The sequence below is a fragment of the Branchiostoma belcheri genome, unplaced genomic scaffold (genome assembly GCF_001625305.1).
Source record: "Branchiostoma belcheri isolate BF01 breed outbred unplaced genomic scaffold, Haploidv18h27 scaffold34, whole genome shotgun sequence".
Classification (NCBI taxonomy): Eukaryota; Metazoa; Chordata; class Leptocardii; order Amphioxiformes; family Branchiostomatidae; genus Branchiostoma; species Branchiostoma belcheri.
In genome coordinates this window covers 2,160,162-2,186,306 of record NW_017803954.1, presented here as the reverse complement: position 1 = coordinate 2,186,306, position 26,145 = coordinate 2,160,162, and the positions used below count along the sequence as shown (strand labels likewise).

General features: G+C 39.0%; 1 protein-coding gene across 4 annotated transcripts; it reads left to right on the top strand.

Annotated features, from left to right (window-relative positions):
* On the top strand, positions 1-26,119 carry LOC109475617 (MOB kinase activator 2-like). 4 transcript variants are annotated; one of them, XM_019776336.1, is made up of 5 exons: positions 1-164; positions 9,664-9,818; positions 10,327-10,423; positions 23,087-23,211; positions 23,696-24,057. In XM_019776336.1, the coding sequence occupies exons 1-5, from the start codon at positions 148-150 to the stop codon at positions 23,986-23,988; spliced, it is 687 nt and encodes a 228-aa protein (XP_019631895.1). In that variant the 5' UTR covers positions 1-147; the 3' UTR covers positions 23,989-24,057. The 4 variants fall into 4 exon arrangements, with proteins under 4 accessions (XP_019631895.1, XP_019631894.1, XP_019631893.1 ...); XM_019776335.1 differs by lacking the exon at positions 1-164 and adding an exon at positions 5,710-5,855; XM_019776334.1 differs by lacking the exon at positions 1-164 and adding an exon at positions 8,175-8,381 and having other exon boundaries at positions 23,696-26,119.
* The last annotated feature ends 26 nt before the right edge of the window (positions 26,120-26,145 follow it).

Here is a 26,145-nt window from a genome sequence, read left to right as displayed (position 1 = left end):
TGCGCCGTAGCGAAATGTCCGCCATGTTGGATGGGTTCAGTGTTGATCACTTAGTATTTCACTTTCTCTGCTCCTGTATTTTGGTCTCGGCAAGTCGACAAGGTTTTCTCAAGGTCTAGGCTTTCCGACGCTCAACAAACAGTGAAGATGGATTGGTTGATGGGGTACGTACTTGATGATTTATTTATTTTCCTTCTCAATGAAGGCGATCGTTTTCAGGACATCCACAGCGGCTGCGAGTTTGAAGTCGTTCATAAAATTTTCTCCCATTCTTTAGTTCTTGCTCAAAACCAAGCAAAAATATTGTAAATGCCAGAAATTTTCTGGAACAGCTGCGTTGTTAGGTAGATACGTCAGAGGTCAGTGTCTAGGACGTTATCCTGCGCAATGTCGTCGGTATTTCAGCGATGTTGTGCAGTTGATGATATAGTAGAAGGGGAGGGCAGGAAACCAATTATATTTGTCTAAACTAAAGGCCAGACAAGCAAGGTGTAATTATGCCCGACCTGACCGCTCACACTGCTTCAATCATTGTTTACATCTGTACATTTCCTTCAGATCTGTTTATGCTTACATGTGTACAATTTGTACCCCTTGCAGCTGCAGGTGGCAGCGTTTGATATTCTTGATATCGTTTGCCTTTATTTATCAGCTTATTGCATAATTGTTAAAGTATTTGAATATATGATCGGAATATAGAAGTCAGGGTACAGTTTGTAGTCAAATGTTTCATTCCTCTTTAACTTCTGTCTTTCCACAGTCTATTTTACGGTATGTAATTCACTCTAAAGCTTCCATGAAAAGGTATGACTATGAGGGCAAGCTTTGTTGATAGATAATACAGATGTGATGGCTTGCACCGTTTCATACTGCACCTCAATTAAGGTGGTTACTGCAGTCACCGAAGTTCCGACTTCCAAGCATGGTATACCACATTGGAATATTCAGTCAATTTTAATTGTCAAAATTGGACTTCTCAATCAATGTCCTTGGACTTCTTTATTGCTTAAAATATTAGATTTAAAATGGTGATAAGTTTAGATGCCACCAGATGACCAGATACATCCCAATAGTGGGAAAGTAGCATACTTGTTCTAGGGATAAGTAGTCTTCGGTCCTGGAGGTGGAGTGTTTGAATATCTACCAGCTCACCCAGCTTGCATGCTAATGATGCTACTGAACAGGTTTACAATCCTTTGGGACGTTCTGTTACGTTCAGACTGAACACCTGTGTTTGAGAAGAGCTGCTCATTTCTTAAGCACAGTAAGTGTCACATTCGGCGACAGAATCTTTGACTAGACGAAGGCGGTCACCTAACAGAAAGAAGAAGATACATGTATGTTGTTCAATAACAAACTGAGGGCATGCGCAGTCTTGGGATAATCCTACATGTGTTCTGCTCAAATTCAGCTGTCTAGACTCTAGTTACTGAAAATATCTTAAATTCACAGCCTGATTGAAATTTTTACTGTATCAAAATTGTATGTATGATGACCTACCATGATTGCAACCCAGCCATTAGCAAGCCATCATATACTAGTAGATAAGAGGTAAGGGTACTGTCCAGAGTGAGTGGATCAGTCTCATATTATGTTACTGTCATGTCTTCAGTCAATTTACTGGTTATCTGATATTGATACAAACAAACAAAGTTCTGATAAAAGATTTTACTTAATCATTGTAGTAAGAGAAAATTACACTTGGCACAATTCATCATAATTAACCTTTTCTATAATGTTTAAAGCATAATCATAATGAACAGACTTACTAGTATTGTTCCCATAATTACATGTACAAAGTAGGTCACCATCAAAATAAGAGATTGTGTTACACTGTGTACAAGTGCACCAATAGGTATAATTCTGTTACCATCATTATAGCTATAGCTATTTCCTGACCACCGTGCTTTTGTGCATGTTCAAGAAGTCTATAGTTTATTTTCTAAAAAAATGTCAAAGTAACGATAACACCCATGACCAGTGTCTACGTGTCTACTTGTGTTTGTGCATTTTCCCTTTTCCATAGTTGGCATGGTTCCAGGTGCCATATACAGTTAGAACTTGTAGCTCATGTACGTCCTTAAAAAAGGCTTATGTTGCAGGCAAATGTCCTGATAATGTGATGTTAGAAATCTCTATAAGTATGTTTATGAAGCTATTCAGCATTGAAAGTAGCCTGAAAGTAGCTGATATTCTCTAACAAAGTGCTTATATAATTTTGGCATGATCAGGGTGTGTGCGTGCAACTCCCTTATAGCCCACTGCGGCTCCACCCATGCTACTATAAATCATGAAACTTTTGCGATGGTTTCATGTTCGCTGTTTTTGCAGTGTCCTCTCTACAACAAATCCATGACACTATATCAATAATGATCATGCATTTCTTGTATGACTACTGCACTACGGAATTGTTCTAGCTGCCAATTTAAAACATAAGTATTACACTGAAAGCCTCCCTTTCCCTCCCACTAGGAGGTAAAACCACTGCAAAAGTTTCACGATTTATGGTAGTCAAGAGAAGAAAGACATCAGATCCAGAACACAATGACGTCAAGCTTGCTGTAGATCAGTTGTAATTGACAAAATTGGTTACTGGGTGGGGTGGTCTTTCAGATGATATGTAACATGTTATTGTTATGAGCATTATAGAGAGTGTCAGTGTTAGTATCTCTCCCAGATTACAGGATCTAATACAAAAGAGGTTGATGAAAATAGTACAAATTATAAGCATTTTGTTTATGCTCCTATTTTTAATAAAACATAAAATCTAAGACTTCTCCTATGTGATAGGAGAAGGCCATCCCTTGCAAATTACGTACACAAGTGTGTTAAAATTCGTGTTAGTGAGAATTTGACCTTGACTGAAATAACCTTTCCAGTTGACAGCTTATCAAGCTCCTGATTCAACAACATGATGATTGCACTCGTGTGCACCAGAATGGTCACATGGTTCTAAAAGGGGCTGTTTTATCACATATCACAATGTCAGATGTTGCATACTGTGGGGGTACACTTTTAATCAGTACCAGGTCCCATTGAAACCTACTGTTAAGCTAGGGATGGGTGTCTAAACTTTGAAAGGAAGTTTACAAGTTTGACACTATGCACATTGTGTGCCAGCAATGCTGATCATCAGAAAGTTGTTACATATTTACAACCAACAAACAGGCATGTTAGATGTTACTGATACCTATTTCTCAAGCATGTGACTGAGGGATCTTTTTTCTGCCCTTAAGCTATCCACTCTGTGGAATACATTTAATGAAAGGTCCGGGGATCCCTGGAAGGAAGAATTTTATATTTCTGGTACCGGTATGATATATACAGCACTGGACTGATTCTTATGCATTTTGCATTGTCCAGTGGTTAGTGAGCCTGCCTCTGGACCAAAAGGTCATGAGTTCGAATCCTGGATGTTGTCACTCACCCCAATTGCATGTTACTGGACAGGGTCACAGTCCTTAGAATGGGATGTGGTGCACTGGTCATTTGTACTGGATTTCTTGGGTACAACAACCCTGTATGTACTATACACATAATACAGCACTAGCGTCTGTCTTCTTTCTTGACCAGTTGGAGAGGAGCTCAATGACATCAACTGTACGTTCACTGAGGTCTTTTAGTGAAACTGGTTCGAGATCACTTTCATTTTCACTATACATTGTACTATGAACTTCAACATTTAACTATCTGCATGTTTTATTTAGTGTACCATGACATTATCTTGCATTATTGAACAGTTGCTTTGGTTAAGAAATACAGAACTTTGTATACATAGACTTACAATATTTCACAGTGCTTCCAACCTTTATTACAGTCAGTGACAGTAAATTGTAAATGGCTTAATACGTCTACATTGTGTTGAATAATTTAAAGTCCATTTGAAAATGTAGTACTGTCAAATCTAGGCTTAACCTATATTATAGTAGACTATTGAATGTCAAATTTTGAAAAGCTTCTGTCTTATATTAGTTTTATGAAAAGACTAGAGAGCAATACAAAATGGGTCTCTTGACATGTAGCGGTAGGTAAATCCACATTTATATCCCTTGTCTGCTTTAAGGGTGTGGCTCATATGAAGGTGGTGATTGAGTAGCACCCATTTTTTGTTTTATGGATGCAATTAGCATGCTTACAATCGAAGGCCACTTCACACTTCAAAGAAAGACATTTATTGAGTACTAGTAATTCAACAACAACCTCCCATGTGCAGATATAGGCATAGCATTGAATACTAGTATTTTGAATCCTGACAAACATTCACAGACTTGCCCATACCTGAGTTGAAATAAAACCAACTGACCAACAGTTAAAACTTGTTGGTAAACATGTGTGTGATTGATGATGGCAATACTATACAGCTGAGCAGCCCAATAAAATGAAGTGCTGCATGCTTGCTTGAGTTAAGTTTATATACGTAGGATCTGCCAGTTTCCACAATTTTTTTTTCTCCTTTTTTTTTTGCTGACATTTCTGTCATAGGAAAGTGACAAGATATGCTTCACAAAAAATGTGTTTAGCTGGAGGAATACCTTCATGGCTGAAATGAGGTCGTTGTCTCACATGGAAGAAGAGGTATCGGAATACTGCTTCAACTAATTGAGGCATCTTGTTTCAGGCCTGAATTCCTTCCCAGGTCCTTTGGCAGACTTTCTGCTTGCTTGTTTGTCTTCCCTGGTCAAATGTGGAGAATGGCATTCTTGTTTATCAGGGTGAGCTGGCCAGGCTCACAAATGGCACAAACTACATGTACTCTTTCTACTGTACATCCTGAAATATTCGCGGTGTTTCTGTTTTCGCTGCGACCTCCTACTGCATAATCATAACACCCTGAGCTTGTGTTTTGTATTTCTACTGTACTACAGAATTGTTTCAACAGTGAACTTTCTTCTTTTCCACAATACTGTGAAATAAAACCATTGCCAAAGATTAGATGCTCTTACAGTATGATGGTAGTAGCCTGCCAACCACTTGAGAAAAGTGTTATGTACAAGGAATAAGTATGGGCCAAAAAACTTAAACTTTAAGATTGGTGTATCAGGCATGTAACCAGTGTCTAAGCAGCTGTGGGAAGATATGTTCAGTTGGTTAACGTCAATGTATAATTATCCTGTTACTAGTGTTAGTGTAACAAAATGAATCAATCATTTAAATCTGTACTTGTTATGGGACACAGTATGGTTTACTTTCAGGTATTGCTTGAATCACTGCTGTATCCATGTCATTCAAAGGATTGTGAGTCAGACGTATTAGCAGTGTTACTGAATAAAAATATGAATGTTGTCATTGATTTTTTTATCATAGCAGTATTGTTTAAAATTGTAGGCACCATTCCATAACTCCAAATATTGCCACAATGTATTTCCACATGTGTGTGTGTATGGTGTATTAGATTTGATGGTAGCTGATGTAAGAGGGCAGTTAGTCTTTATTTTGGACACCCTTGAGATACAGTGGACCAGGCCAACTTATGCCAGATGCTAAGTAATTCTAGGCTGGTCCACTTTACCCATAGGGGCCAATAGAAACATGTGTGGATCTAATGGATGGCTGGCTGCCAGGGCTGTGAGTTTGCCGGGACAAATCAGGACAGGGCAGGACCAAGTCATGTTTGCATGTGAAGTGATTCTGGTGAATCGGGCGATTGATCCTGTAGCCCTGCAAAATTTGTGCAGGCAGGAATAGCTCTGGTATTGAAAGAAGGTTCGGGGAAAGAATCGGCACAACCCTTGTGCTTCACTCTAGAAGTTCTTCTTCCCACGTGGACGGACACCTATCTACTACCGAGGAACACCTCCAGCCGGCACCAAGATGATGTCACTGTTGTTCCGCTGCAGCCCTGAGAGCATTTTCAAGTTGGTTTGAAATTTTTGCTGACTTCTACTGTGGATTTCAATCCTGTGTTTCTAGACATACTGTGAGGTTAAGTGGTGTGATAGAGTGTGGTGAGTCATATGTGTGTAAATGGTCGATACTGGATGGAAGAACATTATCACGATACATCCCCATGATACACAAACCACCAAGTCTACCGTATTAACAAAAGCAGCCGATATAGCAATACAGCCGTGAGTCATACGTAAACATGACTTGTTTTCTTCAAGATGTCTGAGAATTTGACATTTCTTTATGTCCCTTGAGTCCTTTGTTCTGCTATGGTGATATCTCTAATGACTTCAAGTGCAACATAATTGTTGATACTCTCACATTTCAATGTAGATTATTTTTATTACTTATAGGATTTTATAATGTACTACTGCCTATATATATAATCTTTGATTCTATTTTGGAGACTGGTTTCTATAAAGGTATCAGTTTAGGTTCAATTTTGGTGTATATGGTGAAAACAAATTGTTTTACTCTTAGTTCGTACTTGATATGCAACCAATAGCTGCATGCAGAACAATATTGTACAATATTGGAGTTGATATCACTTCAGTCTGCTACTACACACAGTTTATTGCATGCGTCATTGTTTTACATGTATGTCCAGTGTACTCAGCAGCCTAATTCCCAGGAGAGCCACAATTGTCATGTCCTTGGACAAGTTTGAATATACAGTTTTCCCTACCAGCAATAAGGAAGAAGCTACACGTGAATGGAGCCCAAACTGTCATGTAACCATCCCCTCTTGCAGCCAAGGTCTATAAAATACAATATAATTTAAAAAAAAATAACGCCAAAAGAGAAACATACAATCAGATTTCAAAAGAAAATCTGTACGATTCCTTTACTTATTTTGTACACATAATCAAAAAGTTATTATAAAAATCCCTTAATAGTTTTTGAAGGCTGGAAACCAACCAATATTGATGGCTCAACAATTGCCAGTGAAAGTACTATAGATATCCACAGCCCAGGATCCAGTGGGCATGTGCAAAACTACATACCATTGATCCAGCTGTAGTCAAAGAAGTACCACTTAAAGCTGATCAGTCATAACTAAAGCATACTGTTCAATGCAATTACTTCGCAGTCTTTTTATTTCATTGTATGTATTAGGGAAAAGGAGGTTTTAATTGTGTTTGAAGTTCATGGTTAAAACAATTCTGTAGCACAACAGGAAATGCACGCTTGAGATCCCCCTCTCCAAATGATTCTAAAAACTGATTACTAGTACTTCATAATAATGATAATCATCATAAAGGGACTCACTTTTAGCAGTTTTTTGTAGACATGTATGATACATGTATTTTCTAAATTTGTCATTGGAAATAGCTATTGCACACATATTGATTAATTATGAGTCAAAACAATTCATAATTTTGCACAAAGACATTTCATTAGATATGTCTTTTGTCATCAGCATATTCTGATTATTGGTTTAACTCAAGAGTTTTGCTTATTTTCAAAACAGGACAGCTGGCAAAGTATTTGATGGTGACATCATATTTCCATGTTATAGGCACGTCATATTTAGATGACATATTTTGATGACACTGATTTTATGGCCCATTATGGTCTTTTCAGTTGATTAGTATTCAATTATTTATGCCAACCTTATATGTTGGCAACTTCTAATTTATATTATATATATAACAGTATCTACCTTGACTGAAAATAAAGTTATGCCTACATGGAGGTACCTATTGTAATATTATCATTTACTTTTAATAACCCACATGACATGATACATATCTCTTGCATAAAATTTTAGGTGATTGCATAAGATTTTAGATTTGCAATTAAGGTTTTGGTTGAATTGAACTTCTATTGAAGTGAATAATTTCTGCTCATAAAAATAGTTTTAGTGGAGGCAAGTTGTATCTCATAGACTTGGTGATAAATTTATTACTGCAAAGGAATTCCTCTCTATATCTATCAATCTTTCATGGGCTCCCTGTCCTCTTGTGCTTCCTGTACATGAATTAAACATCATGCTGCTTAATATTGCACTTAGATACCAAGAATGATTTTCTTTGGACACAGGTATTTCCAGACTTATATATATCCCAATATTTCTGTCTCAGCATTAAAGATGGAAGCATGTGGTTCTGTCACCAACAGTAAGAGCCATCCACACTTTGAATAAATAAGTAAAATTCCCCTGTTAAGAGATGCCATGTTGACATGCAAATTTGTGCTATGGTGACAGATGTCTAGGGAGCACCCCTGGATGATAGTGTACTAAGCCAGGCCTCCCAGCTGTGTTTCTGTCAGACTAGCCCATCAGGATCAGAATATGGGGGTGAACAGGATGCATTCTCATAGGGGTATCCAGTTCCAAGAGGTTGAATCAGATGACACAAACACAAACAGTAGATAATTTTAACCTTGCAGCCCTGGCTCACAGAAGGACAGAAATAATTCCTCATTACTAGTGTAGCTATGGATGTGCTCTTTGGATGGAGGTACACTTGGGAACCTAGCAAGAATGAAAGGTATGTCCCTGCATGGTACTGGTGTGTACAGGAAGGTTATCAAGTAGGAGCAGAAGTTATTGAGAGGAAATGTTATCATATGCCGTTGAACAGCACAGATGGTTTTGTGAGCATCAGTTGTTTTGAACACGGTCCCATGGTGATTTAAGAGGGAAACTCACCCATGTATTTTACCATTCCTTATATATGTCCCAGCTAAATTCTTGCAGATGAATGCTTGATCCTACCAGTGATCATCTTGGTTTATTTTTATGCAATTTATATATAGCTGAGTTCAGATTTTTTGTGTATTATAGAAGGGCTTTAATAAAAAAGGAAGCATTAGTTTATTGTGTATATGTGGCATGTAATATGGCCAGTTTATTTAAACTTCTATCATATAGCCTTTATATTAGGATGTTCAACATTTGAAGTGTGGGGCTGGGGAGGGGGGCAGTCCTCAGCCTGCAGCAGAATGTGGTCCTCTAGATAAGGCTGGAAGGAAGACCTGGTTATTGACCTCTGATAGGGAAACCAAATTTAGTGACCTTAGAATTCCTGTTGGACAGAAATCCATCGCAATGTATTCTTGTCTGGTTCTAGGGGGCCCAGTCTGTCACTGCTACTGCTGTGATGTAGCAAAGTAGATATTGCTGTGAAAGTAGTCTGGTCTTCATCTGTGGATACTATTAGCCCAAGGTTTTACCTGTGAATTATGCAAACCAGATGGTCTGGCATGCAGACAAATAATGGGGAGATGCCTGCATGTACACAATCACAAGGAAGCTAGGAGGCTCAGCATAAATGTCCTTACATACTTAGTAATTGTAATACTGGGCACGTGAAAGTTGCAAGATAAGGTTTTTTTGTAAATTTATAATATGCAAAGGTAAATGAAGTCATGCAGGCATCGACATCTTGTATTTTCTTTGAAATTTTGAATTATCTTTGATTTATCAAGTTGTGTGGGTATATGTAGATGTTAAACATTTTCATTGGCACCCAGATTAGCCTGTTGCCAAGGACAAGTTATACGGGCTAGCTCCTCGGCTCGGAAAATTTTACCACAGGCACCGTACCCCCTCATATAGATTCAACATGCTTGAAGATTATAGTTAGGGTCTGCGAAAAAACTGCCTTATGAGCATCTTTAAAAATTATAATTTGCTTAAAGAACTTTGAAAACCTGAAGAACATTTCTTGTAGTTGTGTCTCTGGTACATTTGTGTGCATATTTGACAGCCACACGTGTAGTTTAGGACTTAAATTCAATTGTTAATTGATGTCATTTTTGCCATTGCAGGAAAGCCAGTAAAAAGGAGAAGAAACCAGTTATAGAAGAGAAAAAGGAGTATTTGGACCAGCAGTATGTACAGGCAGCAATCACAGACCAGGACTTGAGAATAATAGTCAGGTTACCAGAGGGAATCGACCAGGATGAGTGGTTAGCTACCAACAGTAAGTCAACATGTCCTTACCTTCAACATTCTGTTCTGTGCTGTCACATCAACAAACACAACAATTGAAATTTAAAGTCAAACTGGCAAATCAAGGTTCTAAATGCTTTTGTTCTATTTCCCTTAATATTGCATGTTGTCATAAATTTACCCGTTTGGAGGAAAATACCCAATGTTCCTGCCCTGCTGTAGCACCAGTTTTTAATGTTGATCTGCCTGCAGTACTAGTAATGCTCACATGGTGTGTGTTTGTACCATGATCCATCTACTGGTAATCTAATATATAAGGACTGTATGATGGATGTAGACCTGGTCAGAGTTCCATTTAGATTGATCCCAGGATGATGAAGTCATGTGTAAGCTGTCATATAGTTGGGCTGCCGACTTGACATGTTGGTTTATCAAATTAGCTCCCAGTCCTTCTCTGGTGTTTCCGTCTAAATAATACATGTCAGGGCAAGAAAGCAGCCCAGACTTTTCCTACATTAACCAATTTTCCTTTTTTTCAGCAATATCATTTTTCCATAATATCAACCTGCTGTACAGCACAATATCAGAGTACTGCACCAGCTCAACGTGTCCCAACATGTCAGGCCCAGGAAACACGTGAGTACACTAATACAATTTATTATACTGTACCTGTACTGTAGTTATTAGTGTGTGTGTGTGTGTATGTGTGCATGTGTACAGTATGTGTGAGTGTTTGTTTGTGTGTCCTTACGTATTTGAATTCACCAGAGTAGCAGGAAGGGAGGGGGAGATTTTGTAACTGCAGATTGGCAGGACGGTCCACTCATCACACAGTCACTGCAACAGTGCAAGTCACTGGAGGTACATGAGTACCCACTCAGGGCTTAATACATGTACAACAAGTTAGGTTCATGTACTTCTGGCCTCTCAGCCTTCTATTTCATGTTTGTTTGTTTGTTTTTATTAACTTAAGGAATAATCAAACTGCTCTTTAATGGTCATCTGCTGAATGCCTGGATTCTTTGCTGGATTTCTTTATCTAAATGATCTTAACATAATTTAAGTGATCAGAACACTACAGTGCTTGTGAACAATAGACACGATTTATTTTTTTCCATCATTTGTTGTAGAGGCTCATTAAACTTTGTTACACACATGGAAATGGCTGATGTCAGACAATACTTTGATATGCATTTCACATAATTTCATCAAACAATTGCACAGGACAGCAGATGTTTTAAAGTCTGAAACTCCCATATGGCACCAAAACACTTTACAGCAATATATGCAGCCTTATTCATCAGTTTACAGTAGTTAGGAATGTGAACTACGTCATATGTTCACAAGTCTTCCCATACAACTCTGTGTGGTTGATTTTATTGTGCTGTCATGTACATATTATTGCCTTATAGCTTTCTTGTCAAGAGAATGTGGTGATTTAATGCTTTGTGTTACATTTTCATTTTCTTTGTTAAATCTACAATGTAAATATCAGGGTGTCTTAATTGAATTCTGTAGATGACGTCTGTACTGATTGATTTTCAAGGTACCATAAATTTATTTATTTTCATGGGTACTTTTCAAGGTAGTAGAAGGGGAAAGGAGATTTTCGACTAATGTTTTAGTTTGTGGTTAAAAAATACAGTTCTTGTCATGAATTCATGGTAGAGAGGTCATTTCAAAAACTGAATATAACATGCTTCAGACTCAGACCTCAAATAATATATCGGTATATAGAGTCTAGTAGTAGCTTGCATCAGTTGGGACTGTTGTGGAATTTGTGAATCTTATCTGAGGTGTTTTGTCATCCATAGAATTTAATCAGTCACCCAAATATGTACTTACAATCTCCACAATATCAAAAATATCTACCATAGCTGATATGTGCTTTTCTTTTTTTACATTACTATAAATAGCTATCAGACACCGTATAACAGATTAATACAGTACTAAACGTCAATGAAATAATTAGTCAAGACTTTGGAAGACTACGACCCACTCTACAATCGTCCGCTTCAGAGTATGTAATGTACTACACTACAAGACTATCAAAACTGTCCATGGCATGCCGTGTCATACTGAGTATTCACTGAAGATTCTATACACCAAGATGGACTAGTACTATTGCAATAGCAAGACGCAATATTACAGTATCTCTGGTTACAAAGGCAGAAATGAACCATGCCAGCAAGGTTTATCTTCATCTTATCATATTTAACAGTACACACAGAGCCTGCTCAAAGTCTACTGGTTTTCCAATGATCCATATACAAAACAATAAGACTATTGATACAAATAACATTTCTTTCTTTATACCCCCTTTCCACCAGAGGCTTTGACTGCTGAGTGACCAAACATTCAACTTAACAAATTTCATAGATAATAACAAATCTTCTTAATGGTTTTGTGTATTTTGTTATCTTTTAAATTATATTTTTGTATTTTGTATCGTATTCCAATTATAAAATCAATGGTCATACAAATCCATATTCAGTCACTCAATGGTCACTATTGATTGTTGTCTAGTCTTAAGGGTGCCTTAGCACCACATTGTGGTACCAGCTTACATACCATACAGATTACCCTGCAGTAGCTCGATGTTGACATACTTGGACATTCAGGCTTTGTTATCCCCCAAATTGTCATCATTCATATACAATCTTAATACTGTCTGGAACTCTGGATCCCTTCTCACTTCTTATCACCTTCAAGACTAGCCTACATATTACTACCACCACTGATAGAAGCCAGGTGGTCATAAAAGACAACATAATCATTTGAGCCCCTTACAGAGAGTAGCTGAGGGCCTCAGATTACATTTTACATACAAGTACATGTAACATGGTAGTCTATTAGTTTTACAACACACCCACACAGTACTACCCAGGCTGATATCATTATGAAACACTGTGGGCCATAAAAGAGGTTGTGAGTACTGAGCAACATTTCATTAACAAACAACAAATTTTTCAATGATCTGTGTGTTGTGACTGTTGTCATTTTGTTGATGAAAAAAATATTTGAATATATCGTTACGTATCAGTAAAGATAGCACTAATCACAAAGTTTCTTAAGTATTTATCTGTGTAGAGGTGTTATTCTCTTAAGGAAAAGATTGCTGACAAAAGTATTAATTGCAGTAGGTCATATTAATAGTGAGAACAGTAAGATGTCAACGAAACTAATGATAGCATTTCGTTACCACTGCTGAAGCTGGTCTGAGGAGGGATACATGTAAAATATGTGGCAAATTTAATGCATTTCTTCATCTATGCAAGACACGCACCTTGCACAGAGATACACAATCAGACATATGATAATCACAATAGCAAAGAAGACCTCAACATCACCATTGTCAGGCTTGTCTGATAGAAAAAGATCCATTATGAGAAAAATCCACGTTGAAAATTTGAAAGAATATAGTGATAATGGCCTTTATCTATAGTGACTACTAGTACTGTATGACTTGCTGTCTTATGACAGTGTGACCAACAAACTTCTGACTCAGTCATATACAGTGGTCTTCATTGAGAGAACAACAACCACATGGTTTGACTATTGCAGGAAAATGTTGTCTTCTTGCCAGACAGATGGCTTGAACAGGTGCTTATGGTATTGTACAAACATGAAGCATAATGCCTTTACATTAACTGAAATACATAACACTTTTACACAATCTCAGTGTCACATTGAGAGTAAACCACAAAGATATAAAGGAGTGAATTCCTGTGGATTATGTAAGGTACAGTCTATCCTGTGAATATATATATCGTGCCAAGACTCAGATTGCTTGATATACCACTGTCTGTCTAATGTCTTAACATATATGGTAACAAGTCTCACAAAGTTGCTCTGTTACCCTATATGGCAACTGTGGCAATATCTGCTTCACATGTTCCTGTACCGTACATGTATGCAGTATCAATGCATATGGCAGCAGTGGCAAGCTCCTTTCCACAGTTGTGACTTTGTGGCAAGCTCTTGTTGCAATCGTTCTTGGCAATTTTAGATTGCCCAGTCTATCCCCAATGTGAGAATACCATGTACACGTACTTGTACAGAGACAGTTCCATTGTGGCCTTTGTTAGCTGGTCACCCAAGTCGTTGATGAATGTGGTAAACCAATAAGGAGGCAAAGATATTGATGATATTATCAAATACGTTCTTGAGCACTGAGCCACTGTAGTAATCCAGGTTGACCAGTATGAATGGTCGCTTCCAGGCTTAAGAATATTTAATATACATACATGTTCAATCTGTCTCGGTTACTCTGATAGAGACATCAAGGTTCAGCCTTCAGGTTGCGTTTTTCTTGCAGAGGTAAAAATTGATGAATGTCTATATTGCTTCACTGTTTTGATGACACTTTACAGTTAGATGATTAGTTTGTGCCAGAAATTTTTGTTGTATGGAGAACACTCAAAAAATCTTTAGTCAACCTCACATTGTATGCAGCAAAGGTAGAAAAGCAAGGAGATGATGATGATTATCGCCAGCAATTCTTTGATCTGCCCAATCGTCATTTTGGAAACCGCAATAAGACAATTTGGGATACACCCCTTTGCCTCACCTAGGAGAGTGAGCATGACAATGGCTGTGATGATGGTTCTCCACATGCTGGAGTCATTCCTCCTGTAGGCAGCATATCAGGACATGGCAGGCCGAGACTCAGGATAGCTTCTCTCGCGGTATCCAGGCGTCTACAGTTTCCATATGGCATAAAATGTGTCCGGATGAAAAACATTTCCCACAATCCCAAGCAACTGGACGAGGAAGGTGTTGCTCGGCAACGGTAAAAAGGAGCTAATTTGGTCGGATCCTGTCACAGCAGTCGGCTGTTTCCAGGCCCTAGAGCCTTCTGTCTCAACCTCGTTTTGTGACTGCCAGGAGAAATTTTCACCGGCATAGTGCTATGACGACAGGGCAAATGACAAAGGTGGAATGGTTTGTGTCGATTCTCTGGCAAAAAGCTTCCATGCGTTTGTGTCTTCAAAGGTTAACTAGCTCGTGGTTGTTATAATGGTAGCATTTGAAAAGAAATCCCAGCTGCGCCCCATTAGGAAAGGGACATGAAAGCTGTAGCTTCGCAGAGCACTTTGCATATTTGGTAGGGCTTGATGCTAGCTGGCAGAACACGTAATTTAATATCATGATTAAATGATGGATAAAAACATGGATTTCACACATCGCCCTAACATTTAAAAAAGATGAAGTCAATAGGATTTTACTTCACAAGAATATATAGATGCTTGAGTGACTGTGTCTATATTTGAAAGCATTTGGATTCCACATATCTTCACCAATTAGCATGTGGTTGTCCAAATTAACTCCAAGGTGGTATTTGAACAGCCTGGTTATTTTTCGTGCATGTAAAATTGAATTATTTCTTCGGCCAAAGACATGTACTTGTACCAGCAAACCAAAGGTCATGTCAATCATTTCATGGTGTTCATATTATGTTGACCAGAAACCACAGCTTCCTTTTTTCCATATTCTGCATCAATGAAAAAGTATTGGAGGCTACCCCATTGTGCTGTTTTTTTTAGCAGAAATTCTTAATTCAAACGGCATGTAGTATTGCAAGTAGAGACAGATTTAGTAACAGGTACAAATAGAAGCACATAATGGTACATGGTACATCAAAATGAAGCAACTTACTTGTAAATTAATCAGATTCATTCACATGTTACATAGAAAGGTAGAAGGGCATATAGCAGTACACAGTGAGTGATACACCTGTTTTTCTCGTGACAGACTGTCCATTAGTTAAACTTTGCAAAATCATGCCCTCTGAAATATCCATCTTTCTAGGTCGCAGTGCTTGAGACACAGGTAGACCAACAGTCCAAATATGATGACAATGGCAAGAGTCTCTTTGAAGAGTTCTTGTACCTCCTCATTGCTCATGTTGGCAAACACGACGGTTGGAATGTACCTTCCCATGGTGGAGAGTGGAACAGTGTGCAGCACAGTTTGAACGTCAGTCTCATCAGTTCAGATGCACACAGCTCGTTATTCTCGTGCCTCCCTTAACGTATGAGGTGATAAAGTTCAGCAGAGGATATTAAACGTGCCATTGTTGTCTGATGTTGATGGAGATAGAAGGCCCGTTCCTTATTGCAGTAGTGTCTCTGATGTGGTGCGAGGTGGGTCTTGTACATGGTGCTGAAAGTGTTATTGTTGCAACTTATCAATATGCCACCCACTCATTTTTAGGAAGTCCTCCAGGATTATTGGGCTGAATATTGCAGTGATGTTTTATCCACAGAGGCTGCAGTGCTGTCTGTTTCTGCCCCAGGTAGTCTTCCCCATGTTGCACACTGTTGTTCTGAGAATACCTTCTCTGGGGCTACACAGTCCTTGGACGGCTATCTGGTAAAACAACAACAATACTCTAATTACTTACCTTCTCCCTGGTATGCTATTCGTCTAGTAAATTTGTACTGGGGATAGCATACATGGCAGGTCACCAGCTACAGAAAAAAAGGTTAATGTGTTATGACATGGTCATAGACTCTGGATCAACCTAAAGAAAACATTGGAAAGGATTATGCCTGTGCACCGATGTATGTGAAAAGGTTAAGTCGTTCATGTTGATGTTGACTTGTCCAGCATTTTTCCAATTCCTGAAGATATCTGAAAATGTCTGAAAATTACTGTGACAGAAGAACATGGTGGATATGAAGGAAAGTGGGATTTTTGCTGTGTTCCAAGTTCACATTTGAAGTAATTCTGTAGTACAATAGAAACACAAAATATATATTTACGGTGACATGATTTTATGTGAAGAGGACACCACAGAAAGTGTGAAAATAAGACCAACTTGTAAGTAAATGCATTTACAGTATATTGCACATGACCGTTTCTGCTACTCCCTGCTCACTTCAATTCAAAGCTGTAGTCAACTTACAAGATTGTACATGTAACTATAACAAGATAAATTCCAGGAAAATATAACTTGATTGCAGCACACATATTCTGGACCAGGTCATGAAATGCATCTATATCTGCATGTATGATACATACAGATGTTACCTATTGTGTCTGCTCTTCCCCAGCTTAAGCACACAAAAGTGGCAGCACATTTATGTCATTATTGCTAGAAGATCTTAATCTGTTGTTCAATCCAGACTTACCTGTGATGAGTCCAAACCTGCCCTGTGTCTGGGAGCCTGCTACGTTCTCCGTATGGCCCACTGTGTAATGTCTTTCTACATACCTCATTACCTCACAGAGCCTGTCGCCATTTGTACCCCATATTGTATTTTTGGTTATTTTGTATTCTGAAATGCAACACTCTAGTGGTACCGCAGGTCACATTGTCTGACAGAGTGTACTCTATTACGTCATCTAGCCCTGCATCTGCACGCAAAACCAAATCCATGGAAAACTTGGAAAGTAAAGTAGGTCTGGCATCTGACATTCCCTAATGGCATGTTTCTAAATTCTATCAGCAGGGCTTAGATTTCCTTTTGCATCATTGCACTGGTACACCTACTAACCTGAAAAGAGTGTCAGCAAAACCTAATTTAATGATAGACCTCACTGCCTCTCTTCAAAGCTTAGATTTGAATTTCTATTCCTAACTTTCAAATTTTTGACAGGTGATACAACAAAGGCTTGAAATGTCAAGAATGCTATAAACTAACCCTACATCCACAGTCAAACATTAGGTGCACAGCTCCATTGTAGTGTGCACAGAAGTGTTAGCCAACCAGATATGTGACATAAAACATGTATATGCTACTAGAATTAGTGGTTTGTTACTGATCTCACAACATGTGTGGCTCCATATACGTCAGCCTGGTTTAGCCTCTCCCCAAGTTCTTCACAGAACTTATTTATGAGCCATTTTTACATTGCGTGATTTTGGACAACACTGTTACACGTGTATGGTATACATGAACCACCTTTTTGGGAACTGTACCATGTACATGTACATGTAGTTGTGCCAAGTCTGTTGCAATTTAGTTTTTTTTTCTAAGAAAATCCTATAATTTTGCACAGTGGACCAACAATCCCCAGAATTGAATCTATTCCTGTAACTGTTCTTCTAGAATAACATTCACACACTGTCATGATTGGATGATACTGTGCTGGGAACTGCTAAAACCTGCCTGCCTGCTATTAATTAAATTATGAGCGGTGTATCACATGTCCATTTTGTCAGTAGAAAATTGCTATTATAAATAGATTTTACCTCTAACAGTTGATCGAATCGAGGCACTGGCAAAGTTATGGCCCAATTTTATTAACAAAAAGGTGTCATTTTTGCTTCCATTTTGTAATTATACTTAACTTATAGATTGCTTATTATGATAGTCTATTGACCCAAAACCCTGTCAGGAACACAATGTCATGAATATATTTCTGTTCTGTGATCATAAATCCTGGCCCTGTATATGGCGGATCAATTACGCCAAAGGGTTTCTATTTTCTACCTTTTCTCCTATTCGTTAATGTCACTCCCTTTACCCTTAGTCAAAGCACAATGGCTGTTACCATCATGTATACCACCGTATTAGGTAAACTGTTACCTGCAATCACCGGTCTGCAATCCATGCCTGTAATTATTCAGCACAAGTGTTTTCTGTGGCAGCCAGCTAGCTGGAGGTATCGATTCTCCCAAGTGTGGATGTGCACAGATCATAGTATAGCGATGATGCCCTCTGGCTTGTGACTTGTGAGGCACTGTAAGGGGGATGCACAAATGGAACATTTTCTGTTTGGCCTAAATTAGCTTTGCTGTGTTTTGTTATATGCTACATGTACATGTACTGCCATACAGACCTTATTTTGGACTAGTGTTCAAGATAAACCTTTCAGTTGGTGTTGAAGATACTGATTACCCACAAACATGCATACATCACCCCAGTCTGAGGTTTTGTAGTGTTAGTTAAGGGTAGTTGTTCTTGTCCCACAATTTGGTAATTGCTTGTATGTACACATGTATGTTATATGTCCCTGTCATGAATGCAGATTTTGGGTCATTTGCCCACCACATGTTTTAGTGTTAAAAATGTTATGTCTACTGCCTCCATGGTGTTGTTCCAGTTTGGTCGTGTTTTGCCATGAACACAGTCCAGTGATGTACCAGGCCTTGAATTTGGACAGAATGTCATCGTTCTTTTATATGCCTTTATAGTTATACATAGAGCTGGTGTGGTCATTAAAGGTGCGGTCACATTTATCGTAGGTCCTCATAGGACTGCCAACAATGATTTCAGACAGCCTTTTTGGTAACAAGACAGCTGAACTGTTTATTGATGCATGCATACTAAAGTAACTATCCCAAAAATGTTCTCAGATCATAGTACAACAATCACACTACAAGTGACTGGGCCCTCAGTAATAACTATGAATGAAGCAAGGGGCTCAACAAAGCAGTTTTGCCAAAGATTTACTCAAGTGACAATATTACATGTACATTGGTTCTTGCATGGATGTAAATTTTTTTGATACCTATTCGTGTGATTTAACACATAAGGCAGCACGTATACAGTTTATTACTATTAGCTTTGTCATTTTTAAACAATTCCTTGTTATCAGGCTTTACTGATGAAAATATATTGCTCGTCATAGCCAAATCTGGCACAGCATGATGTAGGACTCTAAGCTACATGTATTTTCGACAAGCAAAATATGTACATTTTGTATCTTTCTTGAGTCATTTCTTTAAGTCCTTTAGAGTATGGAACATTGTCAAAAGTGACATAGAAACAATTCAATACAAAACTTCTAACATTTTCACCAACATGTGCTGTGTATCATACATATTGTTTTCCTTCCCACATCCACTCAAGTTTGTTGTCCTTAATCAACACATAGGTGTGGAAAAAGTGAGGAAATCCATGCTACATACTTGTAAGAAGCATTGATTTGCCAGGACCTACTGTAAATGCAGTGGTTTTGTTTTCACTGTTTTTGCAGTATCCTCGTTATGTGAAATCATCACACTGCAAATAGATGTTTTGTATTTCTGTAATTGTGCTACAGAATTGTTTACAACCTTCAAACACAAACTTCAAACTTCACAAACTTCAAACACAGTGAAAACCTCCTTTTTATACTGTGAAATAAACCCACAATGGAAGGAAATGCATCATATTTTACAGTATCTGGTGTGTGTGTGCGTTCTGCAAAACTTTCAAGATTAGCCATATCAGGTTTCATTTTGTATGTGAGGCATCCCCAGAAGGCATTTCTAACATGCCATAGATGACCACAATGCAATTTTACCTGTTCCTCAGATAGAATGCTTAAGGATATCTCAAATAAGAATGCCCCTTCATGTACATGTATTGCTGTTATTAGCACTACTCAAAGTTCAGTCAGAGTATTAACTGATCTTAAGCAGACATAGGTCTTGTCCGAGGTGCTGATGTTTGGGTGCTGTACCTGTACCCATACTTTGTGGAAAGTTAAAGAGTTTACCATTTTTGCTACAGATGGAAACACTCGCTCATATGGTAAGATATGGAACAGTTATCTTTCTCTAGTGTCAAAGTATTTGGGACGAGGATTTTGTCCAGCATTTTGGATGTGAGCACCTTGCGATGACACCTTGGCCCGTCTGGTGGGCGGTCTGTATTTTCCCTAGAGAGCTCTCCAGCACAGGTAGATGACCAGTCCAAAGATGATGAGGACAGCCAGAGTTTCCTTCACCAGCTCCTGAAACTCCTCAGGGTCAAGGTCGGACAGCGGGGACAAAACAGTTGGCCGTTCGTTTCTCCCGACATATTTGCTTCCCATTTTTCCTGCGAGGCTCACAGAACGCATGGATTAGACGTCGCGAGGGGTCCCCGTGTGAAATCCCATCTCAATGTGGGGTGCAATGGTCGTCCCCTGCTGCTGTACAATAACACTCCATCAGTCAGGCCAAGGACATCCTTCATACCACTACACCGTCCTCCTACATTAGCCAACAGGGGCGATTGTCTGAAGCTTGTCTAAGAATATCCCTGGTCAACACATTCCCAGACAGAAATGGCTTTTTCCTGTAGAAAGAAATGGTAGATGATCAGGATGCATATCAGAACAAGCATACATGTACATAAAGGTGTAATCAATGTTATGGGTACATGTATGTACCCCTTAGCTTCACAAGAAAGGTTACATAAGCTGTGGTCCAAACATGGGGGTTTACCTTAAAACATGTAAGTGTACCACCTAGGAGTGATCTGGTGTATTCTTTGCATATATAACAGCCTTGCTATAAGGATAATGTAGGTTAGTCATCTGGCCAACAATGTGCTAGGTAATGAATTATTATACAGATATTGCTAATGCTACTATGTATATACTTGACTGGTTTAATTTCTCTCTCGCCTGTCATTTCTCCATCTCTACCTATAGTACAGAGCAAGACATTATCATTCTGAGGCATTGCTATCCAGGCATCACTCATGGGACACCGCACAAAGCTGTTTTTCTGCACTTATCCCTGTTCAGTTTGCAGTTACAGAAATCAATATGATGTAAATGGAGGCTGCTGGATTCCCACTTGTGACAAGCCATCAAACACGGTATCACCTGCTGCACAACGTGCCAGACTATATTAGTGCTGGGCTCAAAAAATTCAACTACCTGTTCATTATTACATGTATATATGGGGTTTCTTGTGACTGATACATTATCAGTGGCTAGGTGGTATTGTGTAGACAATATTTTCTTGATATATATTAATGTTCACACTAAATGACTGTTCTACACAAATCCTTCCAGACATTCTGAGAAAGAAATGAAATTGCTAGGTTCTCCCTCCCATCATATATTAGTGTTCACCACAACTGCATTAAGAAGATAGATGGCAATAAGTAGCCAGCAGATTTATATAGTAGGCCACTACACCATTTTGTGTTCCACACTGTAGTAAGATTCACCATCTACATGTACTGTTAACACTGCAATCCCTTCAAATAAGGTAGTCTTGTTGATCCAAAATTACACACATCTTGAGCCGGAGATGTGCAGGTTATAAACATCAGCATCATACATGTCAACAGAGTGTCATCACCACACAGATATGCTGACATCATTTCCCTCCTGTCCACATGATGCCTACCTTACCTCGTGATGCCTAATCTCAGGTGGCATCTCCTACACATGCATCATCTCCCATTCCATGCACACCACCACCATTCTCCCTGTGTTCCATGGGTGCTCTGCAATTACTTAGCATAAGACTGCGCCGCGACTACATATGAGAGCCGCACTTCACCTCGGGCAATGGATCAAAGTCAGGAATGACAACGTGCACTAACACACCTTATACTTGTGTTATACGTGATGCCTTGTGTGTATTTTTGTTGCCTTCAAATCATTTTGCCAAAGCCATTATTAATGGTGGGCTGAGGTAAATGGATTTTGTGGATCTTGAAGCTCAACTCAATGGACACAGGGCTGAGTGATAGATGATTTAAACCTTATTCTTTACTGAAAGTTGAGGTTTTTGGGTGTGAAGTGTGGTAATCAGGGTGTTACCTACTGACCCATCAACCCATCATTTAACCTCAAAATTCAGGTCTGGATTAAGACCATTTGTTTTAAGTACATTGCAGTTTGTGGTGAAATCTTTTATTTTCTATTCTCACTTTTGTTATAACCTATAATCATACAGTTTTGGTGCAAAATGCTGTATCATCCGGGGAATAATGAAAAACGTAGCAATTCCTTTTATCCCATTAAATTATGAACCTTAAGGTATGCACTTGCTCTATGATTGGTTGTGGCCAATGGCAGGCAGGAAGTATAGATCAGCTGCGCCCGAGCCAAAGAACAGGAATGGTGTATTGAAGTCCCAGGATTGGGCTCCAGCCAAGCAATTATAGATGGTCCAGGTCACGTAATATGTCAGGCTGCTGCTGGTGTACCAGACATGACTCACAAGAACTTGTCTGGTCCTGTTATGGTTTGACAGTTTTTAATCTGTGAGAATATTGATACAGTCTGTAGAAACCCACTGTATTACATGCACACTGTATACTGGCAATGATATCTGTCAATATTGTCATACCTACCAGTACCATGCAGACATGACAAGTCTTTTACATCCCCTTTCTACTAGACCCCTGAGTAATCAAAAACAGATCATTCAACAAATTCCATACAAAAAGAACAAATTTTTTTCACATTCTGTATCTTTTAAATCATTCATAAACATCATATGGATCATGTTCCAATTTCAAAGTCAAGGGTCATAGGGCAGTTAATTAGTAATTGATGTTTAGTGTAAATGGGGCCTTACAAAGAAATTATATTCTCCATGTTGTAACAATATCTCATTTCTTCACACTACAGGCAATACACTTGGTATGACGAAAAGGGGAAAAAGACGAAATGTTCTGCAGCACAATATGTAGACTATGTGATGTCTTTCATGGACAAGCACATCACCGACGAATCTGTCTTCCCTACAAAATTTGGTATGTATACAATTCTAGTGTGTCCTATTCCAACTCTCAACTGCATCTATAAAGTGCCCAGTTTCCTTTACCAGCTTGTTGTGTGGTCTGATGTTATGCCGTAAACAGTCCGCTACAGTGATTGCACTTGAGGTGAAAAACTTATTCTTGATGACATTACTTTTTTTGTAAGGAATGTGGATAAAATTTTTGGCCAAATTTTTTGGGCAAAAGAAACAGAAAAAGCTTTGCATATTGCAGGACTGTATTTGACAGAATCCTTTCCAACGTCCTCAAAGACCAAATGATTCAACTGTTTGCCCTGGGGAATAGACTGATTCCATAGCCCTGCCCACCTCTGTCAAAACATAGAAATGCACTTGTTCATTTGTCGAAGAACTAATTGTCATGCTATCATTGGTTGAACTTTTAATTGTGATGGACAGTCCGACAGTCATACATGTACATGTACATATAAACATTCTGTTTGTGTTCCCCTTTCCAGGCCACACCTTCCCCAACGGTTTTGAGGCAACAGTGAAGAAGTTCTTCAGGTTGCTGCTGCATGTGATCGCCCACATCTACCACGCCCACTACCGGGAGCTGGTGCACCTGGACGTCCATGCACACATGAACTCTGCCTTCGCACATTTTATCCTCTTCACCCACCAATTTAGACTGATCGACCCGAAGGAGACTGTCGTATTAGATGATCTAGTAGAAGCCATGCACATTTTCCCCTCAGAAAAGGACGATGTTCAAGACTCAGAAAAGCAAGATGCGAAGGAGTCGTCGTGAGGAGTTCTGGAGAAGGGGGAGGGGGGCATGATGTACCAGGCCGACTGCTGCTTCTCCATGTACACTTGTGCCTCCTGTGGTGGTGTCAAAACGCTTCTGGCGGACAGAACCATGTTGGATAAGGAGGGGTGGAAGGGTGGCAGTGGATTTTAAGTAGGGGAAGGGACATGCTACTGCTCTAGTTGCAATACTTCATCAGAGCTACGTGTGTGTATTAGGAATATGGCCTGGCAACTAACAAAAGTATAGAAGTTCACGTCTGTAGTGACCAGACTGTAGGCATGCCCATTGCACAGATCTCTGCAGCATTGCTGCTCCACAAAATGATGACAACAGTCTTGTCACTTTAAAAATACTAGCATTGCTCTACTGCATGGTCATGAGGCTAGTGCCACCTAGGGATGCTGGATGGAGCTGCAGCAAAGCTATTTCCCAGGGCTTCTCTCTATGGCTTGGTGACAGGAAAAAAGTGTCAACCTAAAGACACATCATAGAACCTTCTGTCAGGTGAACAGAGGCATAAAATTAACTATTTTTTCTTTGCAGTACAAAGTGTATATGTTTGTGACTATCCTGAGAGAGTCCACATTAGTAAGGTGAGAAGTTTAACATAGGGCATGAAATGGTAAAGACATCTCAGAAAAATGCACAAGAGTTGGAATTACATATATGGACTGAACAGACTGTTGCATGGGTACAGGTCTCTACATTACCATACAAACAACAAAACAGTCCCAGGTAAGTTTGGATAATGGCACCAGACTGGACAGAATACCCACTTTGGTTCATACAGATTAGCCTTATATTGACATGTTAGTTACAATTTTTTGCAGTCAATGATATTAGTCTATTTGCATCATAATTATGACTTGAGGGTGGAGCTGGTAGGGCTTTGGGCCAGACTTGCCTCAGCAGGGTTGAGTGAGAACATGACCCCAGGTATTAGGTCATGACCCCAGGTTAGAGGTCATGATCCAAGATGTTACAGCATGACCCCAGGTGGGAGGTCATGACCCTAGATGTGCAGCAGGGAATGATGATGTTGCTTATGGTCAATCTATGTATTAGTTTGTTATATATGAATATATATGTATGTGTAGAAAGGGACAATTTTTGCTATTCTTTATCCTAAGGGAAATGTTTTCTGTTTTTTAAGATGAAAGGTTCACTGTGTAACATTGTGAGGTGTAGAAGGCGGACATACATGTACACGTACTTCAATGCTTACAGTTTGCCCCCATGAACAAGTGAAAGTACTTGTGTAGGTATACTCTGGTGCAATGTCAGGGTTCCACAAGTTGTTTAGTCAATGGGGGATCTTTTCATAGCACTGAGTATATCCTTGGTATGGTTTAAACCACATAGGTGAATTGTTCCAAAACTTGCAGTCTTGCAGTACACAGTACAACAAATGTTACACAGGGTACCTTTAATTCTGGTGAAGCCAAATATACTGTCAATCATGAAACTTAAGTGGTGGTTTTATTTCGTGGTAGGAGGGAAAGGGAGATTTTCTTGTTGATACAAGTCTAGTACATAGTCATACAAGGAAAACATACTTGCAGTCTCATGAATTTGTGTTGAAAAAGTCACCGCAAAAAACACAAAACTAAAACCACAGCAAAAGTTTCAAGATTCACAGTACTTTAAAGGAACTGGTCAAGGACCATAGCATGACTCTCACCTTGAAGACTTCATTTCTGGAATGAATAATACGGCAGTTCCCAAGCAGTTCTCTGTTCATCTCTGGAAGTTAAGCTGATTTTTAAACCAAAATATTAAACTTGCCGACAATCTGTGTTCACACCAATCAGACCATGTCACCGGGAATCCAGAGAAGGGGCTGCACTAATTGCCTCCATAGAGGTGATTAGTACAGCCCCTATTGGGAATGCATGAAGAACTGAGAACTAGATCTGAGGATCCAAACTGAATGTGTCCAATCTACAAGTTGACTCTTCCAAGTGAAAGTCACACTGAAGTCCAAGACCTAGTCCCTTTATGCTTGTTGGTGCTTATATTTTTTATGTATATTTAAATGGCAGGAGGACATTTTCAGTCCAGTCTACATTCAACACAATCTTGATGTCCATGTGTGCTACATAACATAAAAGAATTATGGCAGGAAAAAGGAGATTACTGCATCTGAATATTTTT

Bases quoted from the DNA above. Each gene is read 5' to 3' on its own strand.
- LOC109475617 (XM_019776334.1), top strand. From the start codon at position 8,329: ATGGATGTGCTCTTTGGATGGAGGTACACTTGGGAACCTAGCAAGAAT. The intron at 9,819-10,326 runs GTAAGTCAACAT...CCTTTTTTTCAG, and splicing joins TGAGTGGTTAGCTACCAACA to CAATATCATTTTTCCATAAT. The intron at 23,212-23,695 runs GTATGTATACAA...TCCCCTTTCCAG, and splicing joins TGTCTTCCCTACAAAATTTG to GCCACACCTTCCCCAACGGT.